We start from the raw sequence: 25,770 nt of genomic DNA on the forward strand, positions 1-25,770 counted from the left end.
TGCCACCCTTGTCCAGACTGTGGCAAATTGTTTCTGCCACTCCCAGGAGTGTAGACTCCGTTGAATAGCTTGCTCTGAACCCGGATTGAGTCGGGTACAGAAGATTGTTGGAGTTCACAAATTCCGACAATTGATTATTCACATGCTTTTCCAAGATTTTGGAAAAAGCAGGTAGTAGTGAGAAAGGGCGAAAGTCAGAGAAAACTTCTGGTTCCCCGTTCGCTTTCTTCAGTAATGATAGGACCATTGTGTGTTTCCATATGTCAGGCATCACTGCTTCCTCCAATGAGGCATTAAGAAGTTTCCTAATATCGTTTAAGATTTGTGGATCCAATTGTTTTAGAATGTGTACAGGGATGGGGTCTTTCGGGGATCCCAACTTAATGCTCTTTAATATCTCCATAAAGGGTGCCGGATAGAGCAATTGCCAGCTGGTAAGTAGATTCACCGGAGATTCTGCCATCTCCTTGATGGAACTAGAAATAGTTTGAGTGGATACAGGGCTCTGCTCTTCATTTCTCCTAAAGTCGGTATACGTTTTCTCAATTTTATCATTGAAGTAGTTCGTTAGCTGATTGCATTGAGTTACCGACAGTTTAGGGGGTTCAGTTGATGTGCTGCACCCGACAAGTCTTGTACCACCTTAAACAGAAGTTTAGGATTATTTTGTGCAGCGAGGATATTTTTCGTGAATTCCGCCCTTGCCATCTTGCATGATAGGTGGAAGGCTTTAATAGCTTGTTTGTAAGCCAGTTTTTCTGCTGATTCATAATGTTTCCTCCACTGCCTCTCTAGTACCTTACATTTACTTTTTTCAGTTTTAAGTCTCCGAGAACCATGGAGCTGGAGGTCGATGATACCTTTGTTTGTTCTTTGTTAATGGGATGATAGTATCTGCTGCGTCAGTTAGCCAATTATTGATTGTTTGTGTCCGAAATTCTAACCTCTTTTAAGTCTGGCTTAGAGTTAAGTAGGTGAGCGTTTAGGAGGTCCAGGTTAATCCTTTTCCAATTACTGGACCAGATGGCGTCTGCATCTGCCAGTGCTGATTTCTGGGTCATTGCCAGCTTGATCTTAAAGCTAACCAAATAATGGTCTGACCAGAATAGAGGTGTATTAGGCTCACAAGTTAGGTTGTTAACATTGGGAAAAACAGGATCTAACAAGTGTCCTGCTTTATGCGTGGGGCAGGAATTACATAATGGCAAGTTAAGAGTTTCTAGATCTGAGATAAGTCGAACCGGTGGAGCAGTTGTGATCGTCACGATGTAGGTTAATATCTCCTAAAATCGAGAAATTAGTGGCTTCCAGTAAATATGGAGCAATAAAGTCCGGCAGCACGGCAGCCCAGGCTCCTGCTGCTCCCGGGGGGGGCGATAAATCAGCATCCCTCAGAAGGTGAACTGGGGGGGAGAGAGTGTTAGTTTAAATAAGCCAGCTTCACAATTTAGCGGTAGTTCCTCCCATTTACAGATAAATTCCTTTCTAAAAATAATGCCTATGCCTCCACCTATTTTATTCTTACGATCCATCCCAACGATCGTGTAGTTAAGCGGGATTGCAGTGGCTATATCAGGTTCAGAGCTATCATTAAGCCAGGTTTCCGTCAGGAAAATGGCATCAGGTTGGAGGTCACTTATTGAATCATAAATATTGTCTTTGTGTTTAGGCAGCGATCTACAGTTTATACTAAAAAATCGATATTGTTTGGTCATAGAGGTCTTTATGCTTCCCATAAAGAGTAGGATTGTTATACGCCAGAGTATCCACTCTCAACGTTTGTGAGCTCAGAGCGAGGGAGAAATTGCAGCCAGGACAAGGGACCGAAGGATTCTCTAGGTTAATCAGCTTACAATTCTGATGGATGTTTGGTCGTAGTTTAAGATCATCGCGCGTGTATTTAAGGGACAGCGTATTTCAAATAGAGGGGGGTGGCTCCTGGTCCCGGTCGGGCGCAGACGGGCTTGCCTTTGGCGCGCCGCGCACATGAGCTCTCCAAGTACTGAGGCGGTAAGTAGTCCAGTCCTTTAACCCGGAAAAAGATGTCTGTACCGCCTTCACTCTTTCCACAACAACCGGGACAGACCCGTGGTGGACCGGGGAGTTGGTGGACTGAACTGCGGGTGTCCGAGAAGCAGCGGTAAGTCAGAGAAGTAAAAGTAAAATAGTGTGCTCAGAATCAGTGAATTATTAAAAGCAATTCATGTCTTAAAAGCATTTAGAGCAAGTTAGATCAATCAGCGCCCGTACCTATGGCTAGCGCGAGTCCAATGCGCGTCGCCCACAGGAGCTCTCTAAGTACTGAGGCAGTAAGTAGTCACGCCCCCTGTCCTCTAACCCGGAAAAATGTCTGTACCGCCTTCACTCCCTCCACAACAACCGTGAAGACCTGTGGTGGACCGGGGAGTTGGCGGACTGAACTGCGGGTGTCCGAGAAGCAGCAAGCAGTGGTAGGTCAGAGGTAATAGTAAAGTAGTACGCTCAGAACCAGCAAATTATTAAAAACAATTATTCATGTCTTAAAAGCATTTAGAGCAAGTTAGATCAATCGGCGCCCGTACCTATGGCTAGCGCGAGTCCAAGGACAAAATAGAAACGGACACCTTAAGGGACAAAGCGGGAAAAAAAACACTTAAAGAAGAAATAAAAAACATTTCCAAAGGATTCACAAACCGACACAAAAACAAGAAAAAAGAATCCGAAGATGGCGCCCAAAGGTGGGAGCTTCCGCAGGAAGCGTGCCGAAGTCACAGGAAGTACACCAAAAGATGGGACGTCGAGGCCCACCTGGGCTACGAAAAAATAAAAGGAAAGAAAAGACTACGATTCCGGACCCAACCACTAGACCGCGGAATAAAGCACAGCATAGTGAATCAAGAAAGATCTTCAAGCTGCAATACTACACCTACAGGTCGTTTTTCAAACCACTGCAACACCCACTGGTTAGCCACTGCTTTCAGGGGTACTGCTATACAATCTATGCAAAGCAGGTGTAGCTATAGCACACATGCCTCGAACGGATTGTGTTACTTACCCTGTAAGGATCTGTTCTTGTCATGTAGAGCTGTAGATCAACATGACCCATCCCTCCTCCCCAGACACCTATGGTTGTTGCAGTTGTTATTCACATTACATATGCATGGGAATCTCTGTACTACACTTACTCCATTCTCACCCTCTTGTGGGAAAATAATTGACCAATGGAATCAATGCCCATTCGCACTATCACAGAGCAGATGAGTCACCTTACCTCCTGACTGGAAAAGGCTTCTTCAAAGAAGCAGGAGTATGCAAAGCATGCAAATCTACTGCTCTGCATCCCAAGAACAGATGTTTACAGGGTAAGTAACATAATCCTTTTAGCTGCTTTTATTATTTGGCGCTGTTTTGGGATAAGCTTGGTGTTCTGGCTTACATTTGAGATCCAATGATACAGAAAGAAATGGTACTTTAAAGGCTAGTTCTGAATCATAGGGATCTTTACAGAAGTTATCAATAACCCATCCTCCATCCCGGCTGTTAATTATTCAAACAGCAAATTAAAGTGCTAGTTCAAATATTTTGTGCAACTCCTTCGAATAGAACGTAGGTTGTGAGGCAAACTTCAAGTGCACTGCATGCTGGGAGATGTCATCTGCTTGCTTTTTTTTGTGTTTAGTTATTTATTTTTTCTTTTGAAAGTTTTTCTTGAACATTTGGCACAGAACAATCAGTAGGCGATACAATAATGGAAGAGTTTTTGCATACATCAGTGATAGTCCAGGAGAATTCAGATATGACATAGGAGTGTGTATAAAAATTCCAACTACCTCAACCCCTCCATGTCGCATGGGTGAGCAGAGTGTGGCTGACCCTGCCTTAGTGTGATATGTACGTCAGTCACTATCGTCTGATTTTTACTCCAGCAGGGGAGGTTTGCATGTGTCACTCCGGAAGTGATTCCACTTGCCCCAGATTCGCGTCCATTTCTTTGGACAGCCTCTGTGTATGTAGACAGACTTCTCCGTTACCATTGTGTGGTCCATATCTCGACACCACTGCTGCGGCATCAGGGACTGATCCGAACCCCATCGCTGCGCTATGTTTCGTTTGGCTAGTGTTATCCCCAGTGTTACCCAGGCTTGGTCTGTGCGGTTAAGATCTGTGGGTTCCCAGATGTTGAGTAGGCAGCATTTGGGCCCGGTTGGACAACCACGCCGGAGACCCGGGACATGGTGCGCAGAACTGAAGTCCAAAGGGAAGCAAACCTCGGACATTCTCAGAGTGTGTGCCAGAAAGTCTCCTCGGTCTCACAATTACGTAGGCAGTAGGGAGTGTCAGTTTTTCCTATTTTATATAGCAATGGCTGTGTGTAATAAATTCTGTGTAGAATTTTTAGTTTGAATAACCTGAGGGTAGAGGGTATTGCGACCTCCCTAGGGGACTTCAGGGCCATTTGCCAGTCTTCCCCATCTAAGTCTACCATCTCTGCTTCCCATCGTTGCTTCAGGACTGCTTTTGGGTCTGGTAGATTTTGTTATTTTCTGGTAGGTCAATGAAATGGCTTTCATTTGAAGATGGTCCGTCAGTAATCTGTCCTCTAACGGCGAGGAGTCGGGCAGTTGTGTACTTACTGGGATTGCCGCTTGTAGTGCGTGACGTATTTGAGCGTACCTGTAAATTTCAGTGTGTCAGTCCGTGAGTTTCTTGCAACTGAGCAAAGGACACCATTCCCCCTTCTACCACAAATCTCCATCTGATTGCTTTTTAAAGGAGAAGTGTAGTTTTTTCAGCCTTGTTGACTTTTCTGCAGACTGGTTCCTTTTCCTTCATGTTTGTCTTTCATCAATGGGTTTCAAGGACTTCACTTAGTTTCTACTAAATCCTTCAATGTTATTTAAAATGGTTTTACTTGAGAGAAACCTGACCTTGTTCTGTGTAGGTAGGGCCTGCACCATTGAAAATAGCAGCTTTTACCTCCATTTCAAGACATGAATGAGGTTTGTTACTTTAGGAAGGGGAAAAAAGTGGTTCGAGGCATGTGGGCTGCTGAATTCATATCTGTGCATAGATCGCCGCCTAGTGTTGGGTCCGGATGATTGCACATTGTTGTCCTGGAAGAGTCTTCGAAGTATCACGAGATAGGTGGCTCCTCCCTCGGACTACAGTGCGCATGGGCATCCTCTCCATCCCCAGATTGTTTTTCTCCACCATTGGGTTCGGATGTACTTTCCTACTCTCCAAGTTCGGAATCGAAAAAACTTCTCAAAAGGCCTTCGGATCAGTCGGTATTGTTCAAGCGCTCTGTGCCGATACATCTTCTACTACTCGGTTGCACTCCAGTCGTCGACTCTGGCCTTGAGGCCTTCTCGACACCACGTGGACCGACCGTCGATGGAACAAAGTCCATTAAAGTACTGCCCTCAGTGCAACTCGAAATTCCCGCACACAGACAAGCATCCAGTGTGCAACAAATGCCTATCTCCAGATCACAATGAAGATAGTTGCCTAGCCTGTGCCCAGTTCCGATCCAAAAAGACTATTCGGAATCGACGGGCGGCGAGGCAAGAAATGCGACTGGCGGCGCCAGAGCCCGATAACATCTTCGGGGATGACGAAGATCTAGCGAGCGCCAAAAACTCTGATCGAGACTCCGTACAATACTCTGAGCACGACTCCGAATATTACCCCGAAGAGGGAGAACTGATAGTCGATCTCGATGAATATGAACAGGACATCGTAGCAGTTGAAGACAACTCCGATGACGCCGAGGGGCGAACCGTGAGTACACCACCCCATATAGACACTACACCTCTATCAGAGACTCGGGTCGAGGCATCGCCAGCAGGCCTTAGCCGAGACCAACAACCTCGTTCTACAGCCCCGCCATCACGCCCGGCTAAGAACATATCGAGAGAGCCCTCTGAGACACGTCACACCACATCGGTTCCATCGAAACCGAAACTTGTCGACAATACTGTCTTCGGACCGAATTACGTCGACCCGAAGGTATCGAAACCAAAAGGCATCGACCAGAAGGCCACAGTACCACTGCAACCTTCGAAACCATAGCAGTCGAGTCGAGCTCCAAGTCGAAGGCAGTCGAGTCCACCTCGAAGCCAAAACACGTCGATTCGACACCAAAACAAAAGCACGTCGAATTGAGAAAATCAGCCTCCGGTATCGACAAGGGGAAGAAACAAGTTGACGACAGAACAAGGCCTACGCCCAAACCTGCCGTCGAACCGAAACAGAAACCAAAGGTAGACGAGAAAAGAACAGTCGAGCCGAAGCCCATCGACCCGAAGAAGGGCGTTGACCCGAAACAGCAGGCTCCAAGACAACATAAAGAGACTGTCGAACCGACAAACCCGCTCGGTCCGAAAAAAGTTGTAAAGCCAGCAAAAGACGTTCAACAAACAAAACCTGTTAAAAAGCAACCGAAATTGATACAGCCACCAAAAGCGGTCGAGGCACCAAAACCCATCAACCCAAACAAACAAAAAGCAAAGGTTGTAACACCAAAACCAAGGACTGTAGAAGAGGAACTTCTACACCCAGATCCCTCCACAGATAACCAGTCAAAAATCTACATTGATCCTAACACTGGTAAAGTGACTGTCTACATTAAAAAGAAAAGGCCTCTACCGGCTGAAGACCTTCCCAGGATACCCCTAAAAAAGAAGAGACTGTGCTACCTCTCCTATACTATTTGAACCTATCACTCCTGCTATGCCTACCACTCCTTATACCCCAACCTCACCAACACGCTCTGACTACAACCCTGATGAAGATCAGGACACAGATGTAGGGTTTGGTTATCCACAAAACCCACATACAGAGCCAGACACACAGCCATGGGGCGGAGGAAGGGAACCTGACAATGAAGGGATTCTGCCTATTACAGAACCTGCAGTATACCCTACTAAGCCATCACCCACAGAGGATACAGTTGCATGTAATTCTCTGTTAGAGCAGCAACCTACCACAATGTAGAGATGCACTCTGATGCTATTGAGGAAGACTTCCTCTTTGATACACTCACTACATCCGAAAGACACATTGAAACACTCCCAATGCTAAAAGGGGTGTTAAAACACGCAGGTGACATTTTTAAGGACACTGCTAGAGCCCGGGTCATAAACCCTAGAATTAAGAAGAAATACAGAGCTGCACCTATAGATCCTACATACATCAAAGGACAGCTACCCCTAGATTCCTTAGTGGTATAAAACACACATAAGCGTGCAAACTCTGACTACTGGTGAGGCTGCACCTCCGGACAAGGAATCTAAAATATTTGAGGCATCAGGCAAAAGAGTGGCGGCTCAGGCAGCAAACTCCTGGCGCATAGCCAATACACAGGCCTTGCTAGCCAGATATGATAGGGCGCACTACCACAGTTTGGAAGAAATTATCCAACACTTACCTGATCCCTACAAACAACAAGCAGATTAACTTATACAAGAGGGAAAGCTCATCACCAATGCATCCATTAAGTGTGCACTAGACGCGGCAGACACAGCTGCCAGATACATCAATACCAGCATGCTCATAAGGCGACATGCATGGCTTTGTATATCAGGCTTTAAGAATGAAGTCCAATCTAGAATTCTTAATCAGCCAATCAACCCCGACTTTTTGTTTGGTCCAGCAGTTGATTGTATTCTGGACAAAATGAAAAAAGATGCAGAAACTGCAAAATCAATGGGATCCCTTCAGTCCCAACAACACCGGGGCTCCTTTCGTCGCTCCAGTTATAGGGGAGGAGCGCGAGTAACATCGCAGCAATCCTCCAACTACAAGGGTAACACACAAACCACATATAACAAAAACAACAGCAGGGGTGGTTATAGAGGAAACAATACCAAGGGCAGAGGTCGTGGAGGCAATGCAAATAGATCCTCCACTAACACAAAGCAGTGACTTCTTGACACTCCCCCCAGACCATATAACACCAGTCTGGGGAAGAATACAACAATTTCAACAAGTCTGGTTAAATATCACCACAGACAAGTGGGTCAGGCAAATTATCCAACATGGCTATTGCCTAGAGCTCACCTCAACTCCACCCAACATACCACCCATGCACCGTCCTATGTCACAGGAACATATAACGTTACTTCAGCAAGAGGTCGTCAGTATGCTGCAAAAGGGGGCCGTAGAACCAGTCCCACTGCAATACCAGGGAACAGGAGTATACTCGCTATACTTCCTAATTCCAAAGGAGGACGGGTCTCTCAGACCAATATTAGACCTCAGGCCCCTCAACCTTTACATTCTGTCAGAGCATTTTCACATGCTCACTCCAACAAGTCTTACCACTGCTTCGCCAGGGAGACTTCCTAGCAACTTTAGACCTCAAAGATGCATATTTTCATATACCAATACACCCTGCTCACAGAAAGTATTTGAGGTTCACCATTCAAGGGCAGCACTACCAATTCAAGGTCCTGCCATTTGGGGTGACAACAGCTCCAAGAGTGTTCACCAAATGTCTAGCTACAGTAGCAGCACATCTCAGAAGGCAACACATACATGTGTACCCTTATCTGGACGACTGGCTAATACACGTGCCAACAGCCCAGCAATGTGCAAACATGTCAAAGACCATACACCTACTGCACAGTTTAGGATTCTCACTAAACTACCCAAAGTCACAACTACAAGCCTCCCACGTCCAACAGTACCTGGGAGCGACAATAGATGCACTGTCAGCAAAAGCATATCCCAACACAGCACGAGTCCAGGGAATGCAAACGCTAATACAAAAGTTCAAACCCCAACACTCACTACCAGCTCGAGTGTTTATGCAGCTAATAGGCATGATGGCATCCTGCATATTCATAGTCCCTCACGCCAGACTACGTATGCGCCCGCTAAAAGAATGCCTAGCAAGGCAGTGGAACCAGGCTCACGGGCAATTAAAGGACCTAGTGTTGGTGACCAGTCGGGCATGCAACTCTCTGCATTGGTGGAATCCACAAAACCTTTGCAAAGGTCGACTGTTCCAAGAGCCTGTCCCACAAATAGTGTTAACAGCGGACGCATCCCTACTAGGATGGGGAGCCCATGTCCTACACTACACAGTGCAGGGACTCTGGACTGTACAGCAAAAGAAAATGCATATCAACCTCCTAGAGTTGATGCCGATCTTTCTAGCCCTAAAAGCTTTCACGACACACTTACGCAACAAGGCTGTGTTGATCCGGACGGACAACATGACAGCTATGTATTACATTCAAAAACAGGGAAGAGAACACTCGCCACAGCTGTCGCACCTAGCTCAAGCAATGTGGAAATGGGCCATTCAAAGGAACATTTTTCTCATGGCAGAACACCTCCCAGGCAAAGACAACCAAGTGGCCGACCTCCTAAGCAGGCACAGCCAACAATGGGGAAATTCACCCCAAAGTGCTCCAACCATTCTTCCGGAAGTAGGGACACCCGGAAATAGATCTGTTTGCCACAAGCGAAAACGCAAAACGCCAGTACTTTGCCGCCAGATTCCCACATCCGCAGTTGCAAGGCAATGCAATATGGATGAACTGGTCAGACAAATTTGCGTACGCTTTTCCCCCAGCTCCACTAATACCGCTGGTGGCACGCAAAATGTGCCAACATTCGCTGACACTAATCCTAGTTGCTCCCACGTGGGCGAGGCAACCTTGGTATACAACGTTCCTAGAACTGTCAGTGGTGCCTCATCAAAGACTGCGACTAACACCCAGTCTTCTAACGCAGAACCATGGCGAAATCCACACCCAGATCCCCAACAGCTGAACCTAACGATCTGGCTCCTGAAATCCTAGAATTTGTATACCTCAACTTGCCTCCAGACTGCATGAATATTATCAGAGGCAAGAAAACCCACTACCAGAGCATGCTATGCAGCAAAGTGGAAGCGTTTCGTCATTTATTGTAATAACAATGACATTAACCCTCTTGATGCTTCCACTCAAAACATAATTTGCTACCTATTGCACCTCCAACGCTGCAATTTAGCTTTTTCTTCCATCATAATACACCTAGCTGCGTTAGCAGCATATCTGCAAAACAGGCAACACCTTTCATTATTTAGGGTGCCAGCAATTAAAGCATTTATGGAAGGACTCAAACGCGTAATTCCTCCAAGGCACCCACCTTCACCAGCCTGGAATCCAAACGTTGTTTTAACCAGACTAATGGGACCACCCTTTGAGCCATTGCACTCATGTGAACTACAATTTCCTACTTGGAAAGTGGCTTTCCTTGTTGCTATTACTTCGCTTCGAAGAGTTAGTGAGCTGCAAGCCCTAACTATTCAAGAGCCATTCATTCAAGTACATGCAAATAGAGTAGTTCTTAGAACAAACCCTAAGTTCATGCCAAAGGTGGTATCCCATTTCCATATAAAGCAGACTATAGACCTGCCAGTGTTTTCAGAACCCACAAACAGTAGCTGAAAGGGCCTTGAATACCCTTGATGTCAAAAGAGCTCTGCTATATTACATAGACAGAACTAAAACATTTCGCAAGACAAAACAATTTTGTTGCCTTCTCACCACAACACAAGGGTAACCCTATTTCAAAATCAGGTATAGCCAGATGGATAGTTAAGTGCATACAAATGTTATTTGAAGGCAAAACGCACCTTAACAGTCCCCCCTAGTGCGCATTCCACACGTAAGCTAGGGGCGTCCATGGCTTTCCTGGGAAATATTCTTTTACACGAAATTTGCAGAGCAGCCACATGGTCAACAACACATACATTTTCAAAACACTTTTGTGTAGATGTACATTCAAAACAGCAAGCTGCTGTAGGACAGGCTGTTCTCAAAACTCTTTTCCAGACTGCTGCAGCTGGCACAGGTAGCCACCGCTAAGGGAGATACTGCTATACATTCTATGCACAGATATGAATTCAGCAGCCCACCTGCCTCGAACGGAATATGCTACTTACCAGTATGCATCTGTTCTTGGCATGTAGGGCTGCTGACATTCATATCGCCCACCCGCCTCCCCGGTGCCTGTCGCAGCTGCAGCATTCACTCTTTGCATGGACATCTCTTACTGTACTATACTCCATCTCTGCCACAATGACGAAAAACAATCTGGGGATGGAGAGGATGCCCATGCGCACTGTAGTCCGAGGGAGGAGCCACCTATCTCGTGATACTTCGAAGACTCTCCCAGGACAACAATGTGCAATCATCGGACCCAACACTAGGCGGCAATCTATGCACAGATATGAATGTCAGCAGCCCTACATGCCAAGAACAGATGCATACTGGTAAGTAGCATATTCCTTATTTTCTCCTTCATAAGTAACTTCGACACTCTGAGCCTTAAATGTTTTTTGTAAGTAATCACAATCCTCACATATAAAAAGTAACTAGTCCTAGCTTTTCAGATTTTGAGAAGTCAGCCTGATGGTGGTGCATGCAAGGGTGAGAGTTCAGTAATGTAAATGTATCAAAGGCATGCACGCACTATCCCTTCTGCATTTTTTTTTTGATGATTGACCTGTTCATAACTTTGTGGAACTGTTTCCTTGCATTGCTAATGAATAAATTAAGGTTTCTTGTAGAGATGTTTACAAAAAAATCTGTTTAATAAAATGTATTTAGGTGGAAATTAATAATGTGATATAGAGCTGTCTATTATTTTAAATGCCATGAAGCACCAAACAAAATGTCTTTTTCTGTAGTAGGGGATCTCTGTGTATAGTCATAATCTGTGAATAGTCCCGCCCGTGGACCCCGGAGCAATCAAAATAGTGTAACTTTCTATATTATTTGGCTATCCTTTTTCACTTCAGTAGGAAGTGCTGGCCAGTGTAGCCTTGTTAATATCAGGCTGCATTATTTGTCCTTAATTTTCTCTTAAGTGTCTAAGCAGGACTGCAGAAGAGGACAATTTAAGAGACTATTTTAATTGCTCCGGGGTCCATGCACATGGGCGGGACTATTCAGATTATGACTATCACAGAGATGCCCCTCCTACAGAACTGGAGTTACAGGTGAGAAACTACTCTATTAGGGAAGCAGACAAACTAATCTGTATCGGATATCTCTTCTCTATAATCTCCTGTTACGCAGTGACTGAAGAATATATTTGACAAAATGATTTCTAAAGCTGCCACTTTATTTTCTTAATTCGACAGAGCTGTACCTTTTGTTACTTGTTTTCTCTGATTGTAGTTTATTTTTATTTCTTAGGTTACTTGTACAGCCAGGGTCACTTGACACGAGCGGTCTGCTGCCGCTTGTCGAAAAATGGAGATGCTTTCCAGGAAGGGCTTACAGCTCCATTCATTCTTAACCATCCTATGGTAAGGTTACTTGCTTTGGCGCATGCGTGCATTCAATATTGTAGCTACATTGCTGCGGTTGCATCTTAAGTCTTTTTTTTTTTTTTAAATGCTAAGGTGAGAATTGAGGCGGGTGATTGATAAACCAACTGATGCCTCGCACTCATTTAGTAAAATGAGTTGTGCAATTAATAGAATTTTCTGCACAGCATTAGTGATTGGAAAAGAAAGATGACTAGGAACCATAAGTCTGTTTCATAACAATGTTGCATTGGCTACAGACAGTATAATTTACTTTTTAATTGTTCTTTCTTTAATAGAAAGGTGATTGGGGGCCCAATGACTAAGAGCAACGGCTGAGCTTGAAATGGAATGGGAAACATATTTATAGGACAATGCATCAGTGAGAACTGCAAAAAAAATCTGCAATATTGATGAGAATTCAAATGGCTTTAGCTTGTCACTAAATTAGCGTATTTGAATATTGTAGGAAGCTGGCATGTATATACTAAACCAAAGTAAGGTATAGGGTACCCAGAGTCCAATGGAACCCCTAAGGTAGGCAGCGGTAAAAGTAGATAATACCTTACTCTCTATTTGTTGTAGTGTGAGCGAGCAGTGAGGCTTTATCAGAGGGTAGTGCTAAGCATTTATTGTACACATTCTGGCACTCAAAGACTGAACTCAGACCAATTTTGGTTGTATAAAAATATTTAGTTATTTTATTTCTAGAACCAAGTCAGGCCTGTTGCAGGTAAGTGAAATAATAGTTTGCAAGATTTTTGCAGTACATTACAGTTGAATGCAGTTGGTTCATTTACAGGTAAGTTACTAATCAGAATTACTTTTCAGTTACTTTGTAGATTACAATACACACTACTTCTTGGATTACTTTTAAAGTTATTTTTGCTAATCAGTATGATATGCCTAGATATCACACTGAGACCTCTCCTAGACAAAAGGTAAGTAATTCACTTTTTTCATGTATTCAGTTTTTCAAGGTTCGAGGCATGTGGGCTGCTAAATTCATATCTTAGCATTAGATCGCCGCCTAGTGTTGGGCTCGGATGATTGCACATTGTTGTCCTGGAAGAGTCTTCGAAGTATCCTGAGATAGGTGGCTCCTCCCCTGGACTACAGTGCGCATGGGCATCGGCTCCTTCCCCAGATTGTTTTTTTCCGCCATTGGGTTCGGATGTGGTCTCGACGTCTTACTGTCGGAACCAAGTAACACTATCTTTTACCGGCCAAAAGGCCTCGATTTTCTTGCGTCGGTATTGTCTGCGCTCGGTCTCGAGTCTTCCGTCTCTTGAAGCCGGAATAAGCGGAGTTTTCTTCGCTTTCTAAACTTTGAGGCCTTCTCATCGCGACACGACAGCAAGCCTTTACGGACATGGAGCGGAGCCCGTTTAAGTACTGCCCGCTCTGTGGGTCCAAGTACCCACACATCGATCTACACCCCGTGTGTAACAAGTGCCTTTCACCGGACCACGACGACGGCAAGTGCAAGGCCTGTGCACAGTTCCGCTCCAAGAAAACTCTCAAGCTTCGGCGCGCGGTGCGCTTGGAAGCTAGGCAAGCGGCCCCAGATCCGGAGAACATCTTCGGCGACCCGGAAGAAGAGGTCCAGGGTCACCTTCTACAAATCTCCCCATCACAGACGGAGGTCGAGGCGGATCCGGGAGACGACGACTGAGTCGCGGGTCAGGTCCTCGAATACGTCGAAGAGGTAGGAGACGACGATGAGATTTATGGGGCCGCGGCGGATAGCTCTGCGGACGAGCTCTGCCCCGAAGGTTACGAGGATACCGACCGGGACACGGGATCGCCTGTCGGCCTTACCCAGGACCCGTTGCCGCAAGCCACAGCCCCGCCTTCGGGCCCGGCTACGGACTCACTTGCTGGGCACGCTGTTTCGAAACCGAAACTGAAACCGTCGGGGTCGTCAACACCTAAAATGGCCGACCCGAAATCGAAACTGAAACCAAAGGACTCGAGTGTCCCTAAGATGGCTGCCGTGCCTGTGAAGAAGTCGGTGCCCGTCACCCCGTCGGCTCCGTCGACCTCCGGTCCGCAGAAGCCGAGGAAGTCTGTCGATTCCGATGCTCCGAAATCGAAACCGACGCCCGAGGAAGGGGCCCCCAAGAAAGATGGTCGGCACGGATCAGCGGCTCCGGCGCCGTCCAAGCCCGCCAAGGTCGGCTCCAAAGAGGCTACGCCCAAGAAGTCTGCGCCCCGGCCTCAAGATTCGGAGGTGCCGAAGACGGTTTCCGCGCCCAAAACGCACAAGGCCCGCGAGGACGTCGGATCCGAGGGACCGCTCAAAGCATCCTTGTCGGCGACGAAACCCACTGGCAGTGTACCGTCCCCCATTGCGGAGTCACTGCAGAGAATCAGGGAGAAAGCCTTTGCTCCATCGGCTCCGATGCCATCACCGCAGCCGCAAAAGGACGCTCCGGCTAAGCCTTCTGGGAAACTCCTTTTTCTCTTGCCACCTAAGGAGGCGCCGAAAGCGTTTTCGACGAAATCGGCTCCGAAACAGGGTTCCTCGCTGCCTGACCCTCTTCCACGTCGTGTACTCGAATCGGAAGACGATTCAGAGCATTTCATCGATGCTGCCACCGGCAAGCTGACACTCTATAAACGGAAGATCACTTCGGAGCCGGTGGACCCCTACGTCATCCCGTTGAAAAAGAAGAGGGTGCCCCTTGACGCCTCAGGCCTCACGGAACCGATTCAGCCTCCTCCAAGACGGAGCCCTACTCCCTCCCCAGAACACTCTGTGGGTGAGGAATATGATGAGGATGAACAGTACAATTTCCCTGTCGATGGACCTGATGTACAACCAGATTCTTACGACGACACTGGTGACCAGAACACCCAAGGTGTGGGCCAAGACCCGCAGACCTTTAATGCACGTGCATCCCCGACTGAGGACTCAGCAGGATTTCATGCACTAATTGAACGGGCGGCAGCCAATCATGATGTGGACATGCATGCCGACCCGGTTGAGGAAGACTTCCTTTTTGACACCTTTGCCATATCTGAAAGGACAGTAAAGACACTTCCTATGCTGAAAGGTGTTCTCAAACATGCTGGGGACATTTTTAAGGAGCCTACGAGGGAGAGAGTGGTCAACCCTCGCATTGAAAAGAAGTACAGGCCTGCACCTGCGGACCCCGTCTACATCCAGGGACAATTGCCACTGGACTCTCTTGTGGTTGCCAATGCCAGGAAACGTGCCAACTCCCAGACAACGGGTGAAGCTCCTCCCCCGGATAAGGAGTCCAAAGTGCTTGAGGCAGGAGGCAAAAGAGTGGCTGCACAGGCGGCAAACTTTTGGCGCATCGCAAATACACAGGCGCTCCTGGCGCGTTATGATAGGGCGCACTACGACACCCTAGAACAGGTTATACAACACCTGCCCCCACAGTTCCAAGAAGGCACCAAAATGCTTATTGAGGAAGGAAAGCTAATATCAAACGCAGCCATCAAGTGTGCACTTGACGCTGCGGACACAGCTGCTAGGGCTATCAACACTAGCGTTATGCTGAGAAGACAAGCCTGGCTCCGCATCTCAGGGTTTAAGCAGGATATTCAGACAACAATTCTGAATCAGCCAGTCAATCCTGATAGTCTGTTTGGTCCGGATGTTGACACCACCCTAGAGAAAATAAAGAAGGACACGGAAACTGCTAAGTCTATGGGGGCCCTGCAGTCCCAACAGTTTCGTGGCAGCAATTTTCGTCGCTCAGGTGCACGTGGAGTCACCAGAGGACAGATGGGTCAACAATCCCAGTTCTCCAAAGGTGGGACGCAATCCTCGTTCACTAAACAGAACAAGGGAGGTTATAGGAATAACAGCAACAGAGGTCGCGGCAGAGGAAACAACAGCTCCCGCACCTCTACTCCAAGCAAACAGTGACTTTCTGTCACTGCCCCCCGACCACCTAACACCTGTCGGGGGGAGACTGCAGCAGTTCCTGCCCGTCTGGAGAAACATCACCACAGACAGGTGGGTGCGACAACTAATCCAGTATGGTTATTGCCTAGAGCTGAAATCCACTCCACCCAACATCCCACCGAGGCAAAGGCCTATGTCCGCAGAGCACTTGCACTTATTGCAGCAGGAAGTGGTGGCGATGCTGCAAAAAGGCGCAATCGAGCTCGTGCCGGTGGGGGAGGAAGGCACAGGGGTATATTCCCTGTACTTCCTTATTCCAAAGAAGGACGGTTCTCTCAGGCCCATTCTCGATCTACGTCCCCTCAACCTGTACATACTGTCAGAGCATTTCCATATGCTTACACTGCAGCAGATTCTTCCCTTGCTAAACCAGGGAGATTTCTTAGCGACCTTAGATCTCAAGGATGCTTATTTCCACATTCCACTACACCCGTCACACAGGAAATACCTGAGGTTCACTATTCAAGGCAGGCACTACCAGTTCAAAGTCCTACCCTTCGGAGTCACTACGGCCCCGAGGGTGTTCACCAAGTGTTCACCAAGTGTCTAGCGACAGTGGCGGCGCACCTCAGGAGGCAGAATATCCATGTCTACCCCTACCTAGACGACTGGCTCGTACAAGCCAAGTCAGAGCAACAGTGCGCCGCAGACATGTCGACTACAATTCACCTTCTTCACGATCTGGGTTTCTCCCTAAATTACCCAAAATCGCATCTTCAGCCGGCACATGTCCGGCAGTTCCTGGGTGCTACGATCAACACCCTGACAGCCATGGCTCAGCCAAACCAAGTCAGAATCGACAGCATTCAGTCACTGATCCAACGATTCCGACCAAGACACTCCCTGCCAGCGAGAGTGTTCATGCAGTTGATTGGCATGATGGCCTCCTGCATCTTCATAGTCCCTCACGCACGGTTACATATGCGCCCGCTCCAGGAGTGCTTAGCGAATCAGTGGACACAGGCTCGTGGGCAATTGACAGACCTAGTGTTGGTTACCAGTCGGGCATACGACTCTCTGCATTGGTGGACTCCACACAACCTTTGCAAGGGCCGACTGTTCCACGAGCCCGTGCCGCAGATTGTCCTGACGACGGACGCATCTCTCCAGGGCTGGGGAGCACATGTGCTCACTTACACAGTGCAGGGACTATGGACGACGCAGCAACAGAAGATGCACATCAACTATCTGGAACTGATGGCAATCTTCATGGCGCTCAAGTCCTTCATTGTACATCTGAGCAACAAGGTCGTGCTAGTCCGGACGGACAACATGACCGCGATGTACTACATTCAGAAACAGGGGGGCACCCACTCGCCACAGCTGTCTCATCTGGCTCAGAGCATGTGGAAGTGGGCCATTCAGAGGAACATTTTCCTCATGGCAGAACACCTCCCGGGCAAGGACAATCAGATGGCGGATCTGCTCAGCAGATACAGCCATCAGATGCACGAGTGGGAGATACACCCTTCTGTTCTCCACCCGTTCTTCCAGCAGTGGGGTCATCCGGAGATAGACCTGTTCGCAACAAAGGAGAACGCAAAATGCCGACTCTTTGCCGCCAGGTTCCCTCACCCACAGTCGCAGGGGAATGCGATATGGATGAACTGGTCAGGCAAATTTGCATACGCTTTTCCGCCAGCCCCTCTAATACCGCTGGTCGCAAGAAAGCTAAGGCAGCACTCCATGACTCTCGTCCTGGTTGCTCCAACGTGGGCACGACAAGCTTGGTACACCACGTTCCTCGAACTCTCAGTGGTGCCGCATCAAAGACTGCGCCTCACGCCCAGTCTTTTGACGCAGAACCATGGAGACATTCAGCATCCAGATCCACGACAGCTCAACCTGGCGATCTGGCTCCTGAAGTCCTAGAGTTTGGATACCTTAACCTACCTCCAGAATGCATGAGTATCATCAAGGAGGCGAGGAAACCAACTACTAGAGCATGCTATGCTGCTAAGTGGAAGCGTTTTGTCATCTACTGTACGTCCAATGACATCAACCCACTAGATGCATCTATTCCCAACATCATCTGCTATCTGTTACATCTCTACAAGTGCAATCTGGCGTACACTTCCATTAGGATACATCTCTCAGCCATAGCGGCTTATCTTCAGAACAGGCAGCACCTCTCTGTCTTCAGAGTGCCCGCCATTAAAGCCTTCCTTGAAGGTCTGAAGAGAGTCATTCCCCCAAGAACACCACCAGCTCCGGTGTGGAACCTAAACGTCGTTCTCACCAGACTGATGGGGCCACCATTTGAGCCACTGCACTCGTGTGAGCTCCAATTCCTTACGTGGAAAGTGGCCTTTCTGATAGCTATTACGTCTCTGAGGCGTGTCAGTGAGCTGCAAGCGCTCACCATACAAGAGCCGTTCATTCAAATTCACCCAAATAGGGTAGTGCTACGCACTAACCCTAAATTCCTTCCTAAGGTGGTGTCACAGTTTCATCTTAACCAAACTATTGACTTACCAGCATTCTTTCAAAACCCGCAAACGGTGGCGGAAAGAATGCTCCATACCTTAGATGTACGGAGGGCGTTGATGTACTACATAGACAGAACACAACCCTTTAGAAAGACAAAACAACTCTTTGTTGCCTTCGCACCACAACACAAAGGCAACCCAATTTCCAAAGCAGGGATAGCCAGGTGGATTGTTAAGTGCATCCAGATATGTTATCAAAAAGCCAAGCGCACTTTAACAATACCCCCCAGAGCGCACTCCACACGCAAACTGGGGGCATCCATGGCTTTCCTAGGGAACATTCCTTTAGAGGATATTTGCAGAGCAGCCACGTGGGTCACACCACATACCTTCACAAAACACTACTGTGTTGATGTGCATTCCAAGCAGCAAGCAGCTGTAGGACAGGCTGTTCTCAAGACACTTTTTCAGGTTTCTGCAGCTGGCACGGGCAACCGCCGCTGATGGAGGGACTGCTATGTATTCTATGCTAAGATATGAATTTAGCAGCCCACATGCCTCGAACTGAATATGCTACTTACCAGTATGCATCTGTTCTTGGCATGTAGGGCTGCTAACATTCATATCGCCCGCCCTCCTCCCCGGTGCCTGTCGCAGCTGCAGATATACTATTGTATTTATTCGTTAGCATGGACATCCTTTACACTTTCACTCCATCTCCTGCCACAATGGCGAAAAACAATCTGGGGATGGAGCCGATGCCCATGCGCACTGTAGTCCAGGGGAGGAGCCACCTATCTCAGGATACTTCGAAGACTCTTCCAGGACAACAATGTGCAATCATCCGAGCCCAACACTAGGCGGCGATCTAATGCTAAGATATGAATGTTAGCAGCCCTACATGCCAAGAACAGATGCATACTGGTAAGTAGCATATTCATTTTGCAGCGTGAATCTTTCTGGATTCACTATGCTGTGCATTATTCCGCGGTCTTGTGGTTGGGTCCGGATTCGTAGTCTTTTCTTTGTTTTTTTTTTTTGTTTTTTGTAGCCCAGGTGGGCGTTGGCGTCACTCCCCTTTGGGTGTATTTCCGGTGATGTCGGCATGCTTCCTGCGGAAGCTCCCACTCTTGGGCACCATCTTCAGATTCTTTTTTTCCGCGGTCGGGTCTGGATCGTTCCCGTTTGGGCTCCAGACATTTTTGGAGAAAGAAGAAAGAAAATACAGAAAAGACGAGGAGAAGTCATCTGAAGACTACAGGGGACTTCATCGACGAAAAACCGGCGAGGAGAAGGCATTTTTCATCGATCATCGACGACCGTCGACGAACACGCGACCAGAGAGGCCCTGGACGCTCGATGATGGACAACACGCCGTTCAAGTTCTGCCGTAACTGCCACCACAAGTACGCGCAGAAGGACCAGCACCCGGTATGCAACCTTTGCCTACCGGTGGACCACGAAAGCGGAGACTGCAACGCCTGTTCCGCCTTCGCCCCGAAGACCCTTCGTGTGAGAGAGAGGCAGAGGGTAGCACACGCCACCTTGCAGGGGAAGGCCCCCACTCCGTCCCTCTACGAGCTGTGGATGTCCTCCGAGGAAGAAGACAACGCTGCCGCCGAAGACGACAGCTACACGGTCGTAGAGACCGATTACACGAAGACTTCTGACAAGGTAGGAGACTCTTCGGCCCCCAAGAACCCGAGAGACTCTGAGTCTAGAAAAATCGAGGGCAAGACCCCGAAATCGCCGACGCCAAAAAAGGCGGCGTCCGCGACTACTCCCAGGCCCAGCGGATCTTCCGAGAAGGAGTCCCCGGCGCCGAGGGCTGCTGATCAGCAGAAAACGTTGAAAATCGTCCCCGAAAAGGATCGATCGACGCAGAGGGAGAAAGACCCGAAACTGACGACGACGACCAGAGACCCAAGATCCAGTCCGACGTCGACGTCGAAAACTTCGACGCCGAAAGGTACGGCGACGAACCATCCGCCGAAAAGAACGGCCGACCCATCCGACGCGGAACACGCGGCAGAGATGGAGAAGAAGAGAAGGCGCCTCGAGGCCGAAATGGAGAACATCATGCAGCGGAAGAAAGATTTCGATGCAAAGATGAAGGCCTTCACGATCCCTCACAAGACCAAGCCACCGGTGGTGGAGGCAGTCGAGGAGGAGGAAGAGATCGCCGAAGTCGTCGAGGAACAAGACCAGGACGTCGAGGTGATCGACGACCAGGAGGAGTACGAGAATCCCTACGATAGTTACAACTATGGGGAGGAGGAGGAGAGCAGGACAGACGCAGACTCGACACCCTCTGACCTACAGGAGGTAGATTACATAGATGTCGACACCGACAGCCTGGAGGAGGTGGTCGACACTTACCCCTCGAGGCCCTCGCCGCCGGACGACATCGGGGCCTACAACTCGGTGATACAGGCTGCCGCAGCAGCTTTCAAGCTCGACGAAGAGAAGCAGAAAGCAGACTTCCTTCTAGAAACATTGCTCCCAACACAAACGAGGAGCCAGTTCCTTCCAATGCTCGAGAGCGTCTTGGCTCAGGGGAAGGAAGCTTTCAGGGAGCCCGCAACATGCAAGGCAGTAACTCCCAGAACTGAGAAGAAGTACAAGCATGCCACTAAGGACCCGGCCTACATTCAGGGCACGGTCTCCGCAGACTCCATTATCACGGCCACAGCAAGGAGGAGGGCTAACGTACCCACTACCTCGGGCCCACCACCGGATAAGGAGAGCAAAAGGATGGATCTGGTGGGCAGAAGGATCGAACGGAATGCCGCGACCCACTGGCGCATGGCTAATTCCAACGCCCTGATAAACAGGCACATGTACCAAATCATGGAGGGACTGGGGCAGTTGGTGAAGGACTTGCCCCAGGATGCCAGACAGAAAGCCGAAAAGCTGGTTGAAGAGGGAAAAAACGCGGCAAACTCTTGCCTTAAGACGGCCCTGGATGGGGCAGACACCGCCAGCAGGCTCATGATGATGGGCGTCACGGAAAGGAGGCACGCCTGGCTCAGGATATCCGGTTTCAAACCGGAGGTGCAACACAGCATCCTGAACACACCGTTCAACGGCAGCACGCTTTTCGGATCAACAGTTGATGAAACGCTCAGCCAACTGAAGAAAGATAACGAAACAGCAAGATCCATGGGAGCATTGCAGTTCAGAGGGAACAAGAGGGGCACCCCGTCACGGAGGCCCGGCGGGAGAGGCGGAAACCAGCCAGGTACATCACACCAGGCTTTCCAGCAAACGCACCAGGCAGACTCGCAGACTCAGCAGGGTCATCAGAAGCAGTCCTGGCAGTACCAACAAAGAGGCCAGTCCTTTCGAGGGAGAAATGGACGGGGACAAAATAGAAGAGGGGGGCAGCAGCCCACCTCCAAGTGACTTCAAAAAAAATCTGTGTGCCCGCCCACAAAAAAGACCCCAGGGGGCAGCACGTACAGATGGGTCAAGACAAACTAGACACCTACGACCACATGACACCAGTGGGAGGAAGATTAAGATTCCACCTCCAAGAGTGGAGAGAAATCACATCAGACAAATGGATCCTCAACATTATCCAATTCGGATACTGCATAGAGTTGGAGGGGAGGCCAACAAGCAGAAAACCAAAAAGAAAGCCACTAGCAAGCAAGCAGCTGCAGTGCCTTCAGGAAGAAGCAAAAGAACTCCTGCAGAAGCAGGCCATAGAACGGGTACCCTTCAAGGAAAGAAACACAGGAGTATACTCAACGTACTTCCTGGTACCAAAAGTAGACGAAACAATGAGACCCATTCTCGATTTACGGTTCATGAACAAATTCATAACGCAAAAATGCAAAATGACCTCCCTGCAAGAGGTGCTCCCACAATTGCAGATCGGGGACTTCATGGTCACAATAGACCTCAAAGACGCATACCTGCACATTTCAATGAACAGAAAGCACATGCTCAGGTTCACCGTCGGAGAAAGCCACTACCAGTCACGACACTGGCCTTCGGTCTAAAATCAGCACCAAGAGTTTTCACAAAGTGCCTCGCAGCAGTCGCAGCGCACCTAAGAAGGCAGGGGATACACGTATACCCTTACCTGGACGACTGGCTGGTGAAAGCAAACTCATACCAGAAATGCAAGCTGCACGCACATACAGTGACAAGCACGCTCATAAGCCTGGGGTTCTCCATCCATTGGAAGAAATCATCAATGGAGCCAGAACAAGTGAAGATCTTCCTGGGAGCACAGATCAACACCTTACAGGGCAAGGTGTTCCCCAGCGAGAAGAGGGCGGGGGCGCTGGTGAAGGAAACTCGCCTCTACCGGAAGGGACAAGCTCGGACAGTGAGGACTGCGAGCAAGATCATGGGGATGATGGCATCATGCATCCACCTGGTACCGAATGTACGACTCCACATGAGACCCATTCAAGAATGGCTACAGGAGCAATGGTCACAAGCTACAGGCAGTTGGGAGGATCTAGTGGTTGTAACGCACGCAGTGCAGAAGGAGATGACATGGTGGACCATGGAGAACATAGCAAGGGGAAAGCCTCTAACGCCCCCAACGCCAACAGTGACCATCACCACAGACGCATCCCTGAAGGGATGGGGCGCTCACATGGAGGAGCTCAAGGTGAGGGGTCTGTGGACACCAACAGATGCGACAAAGCACATCAATTACTTAGAATTGAAGACAATCTTCCTTGCACTGAAAGCCTTTCAAACAAGACTGTACAAACACAAGGTGTTGATACAAACAGACAATACCACTGCGATGTTCTACATCAACAAGCAGGGGGGCACACAGTCAGCCCCGCTTTCAACGCTGGCGCAGGAGATATGGAGATGGGCCATCCCTCTCAAGATAGACCTGCTAGCCATACACCTGCCAGGGAAGGACAACATACAAGCAGACTGGCTCAGCAGGCAGACATCGGCATCCCACGAGTGGGAGCTCAATGCTCAGGAGACAAGGCGCCTATTCGACAGGTGGGGAACTCCATCGGTGGACCTGTTTGCCACACGCCAGAATGCAAAATGCCAAAACTTCGCATCCAGGCAGCCCGAGGAAGGATCACTAGGGAATGCCCTATGGATAGATTGGTCCAGGACATTTGCCTACGCCTTTCCCCCGATACCACTGATGCACAGAGTACTGAGCAAATGCAGAGCGAGCAACATGACACTGATACTGGTCGCACCACAGTGGGCGAGGCAGACATGGTATTCGCAGATCATGGAGATGACAGTGTGCACCCCACAGATTCAGCAGGAGGAAAGACTTACTCTCCATGCAGAACGGAGAGGTGCTCCACCCAGAGCCAGAGAACATGAGCCTAGTAGCGTGGCTCCTGAGGACATAGAGTTCGCACATTTTAGACTGCCAGAAAGTACCATGAGGGTACTTCGGGAGGCAAGAAGACCTAGCACTCGGAAGTGCTATGTTGCGAAATGGAAAAGGTTCACAATATGGTGCAGACAAGAAAGACTTCACAATAAAATGAAGGACTCCACAGTGCTAAAGTACCTGACGCACTTGCTAGAGAAGAACCTTAGCTCATCCTCCTTGAGAGTTCACTTGGCAGCGATAGTCGCCTACACAAGGGGAGAAACTTGCAGGAGTTTCTTCACATCACAGGTGGTGAAGAGATTCCTAGAAGGAGCGAAAAGGATCGCACCACCCATGCGGGTGCCGCCACCTGCATGGAACTTAAACGTAGTCCTAACAGAACTCATGAAGGAGCCCTTTGAACCAATCCACAAGGCGTCCTTAAAGATGCTAACTATGAAAACAGCTTTCCTAGTTGCAATAACGTCCTTACGCAGAGTAAGCGAGCTTCAGGCTCTGACGCTACAAGAGCCCTACATACAAATACACAATGATAGAGTTGTGATGAGGACCGACCCACACTTCATGCCGAAGGTGGTATCTAAATTTCACATGAACCAGTCTATACAGATACCGAGTTTTTTCCAAAAACCGACAACTGCTGCAGAGCGAGCTCTGCACACCCTGGACGCCAGAAGGGCAGTCATGCACTACATTGAGAGGACGAAGGGACACAGGAAAACAAAACAGTTCTTTGTGTCATTCGCCAACAGTTACATGGGAAAGGCAGTAACCAAAAAGACCATTGCACGATGGATCGCACAGACAATTCAACTCTGCCACAAGCGTGCAGGACAAGAGCTAGCAGAGGGGACACGTGCCCACTCCACTAGGAAAAAGGGGGCTACAATAGCCTTCCTGGCTAACACACCCATACAAGACATATGCCTGGCGGCAACATGGGCTTCGGTGCACACGTTCACGAAGCACTACTGTGTGGACATACAGATGAACAAGGAAGCTCAAGTTGGACAGAAGGTGCTACAGCACATATTCAATACCCAACGCTCATCTTCCACCCAACCGCCACAGAGATGAGAAACCGCTACAAAATCTATGCACAGCATAGTGAATCCAGAAAGATTCACGCTGCAAAACGAATAGTTTTCTTACCTGTCTGTGTAGTTTTGCAGCTTGAAGATCTTTCTGGATTCACTAGCGAACCCACCCACCTCCGCCAGAAAGATGAGGCTGAAGAGAGAAGAGGTGGAAATAGAAAAGTGGAAAAGACTTTGAAGGTACAAAGCGGTAAAATATCACCTGAATAGAACATTGCCATTACTTCGGAAACGAAAGAAACACGGAAAAAAAGAACCCGAAGATGGCGCCCAAGAGTGGGAGCTTCCGCAGGAATTATGCCGACGTCACCGGAAATACACCCAAAGGGGAGTGACGCCGACGCCCACCTGGGCTACAAAAAAAAAAAAAAAGGAAAAGACTACGAATCCGGAACCAACCACAAGACCGCGGAATAATGCACAGCATAGTGAATCCAGAAAGATCTTCAAGCTGCAAAACTACACCGACAGGTAAGAAAACTATTCGTTTTCATACAAACCAACTCCATACCTGAAAGATTTTTCAAGGAAAAGCAGTCAATCCTATGGGAGGAAATGAAGTTATCGATTTGCAGGTAAGTACTTTGTTGTGGGTGTTGGGCTTCTGGGGTTAGAACTAGGGCTCCCCCTGGGTCGAGAATGCACTCTCAGGGGCACTAGGG

At 48.5% G+C, this 25,770-nt stretch overlaps 1 protein-coding gene across 4 annotated transcripts in view; it reads left to right on the forward strand.

The window, feature by feature from the left end:
- Window positions 1-25,770, forward strand: part of ADAR (adenosine deaminase RNA specific) — a 196,540-nt gene that overhangs the window by 136,067 nt on the left and 34,703 nt on the right. For all 4 annotated transcript variants that reach the window (XM_078670228.1, XM_078670229.1, XM_078670226.1 and 1 more), the window contains exon 13: window positions 12,180-12,292. In XM_078670228.1, coding sequence (XP_078526354.1) covers window positions 12,180-12,292 — 113 coding nt within the window. The remainder of the gene's footprint in view (window positions 1-12,179; window positions 12,293-25,770) is intronic.

This window comes from Lissotriton helveticus, chromosome 12 (assembly GCF_964261635.1).
Source record: "Lissotriton helveticus chromosome 12, aLisHel1.1, whole genome shotgun sequence".
NCBI classification, from domain to species: domain Eukaryota; kingdom Metazoa; phylum Chordata; class Amphibia; order Caudata; family Salamandridae; genus Lissotriton; species Lissotriton helveticus.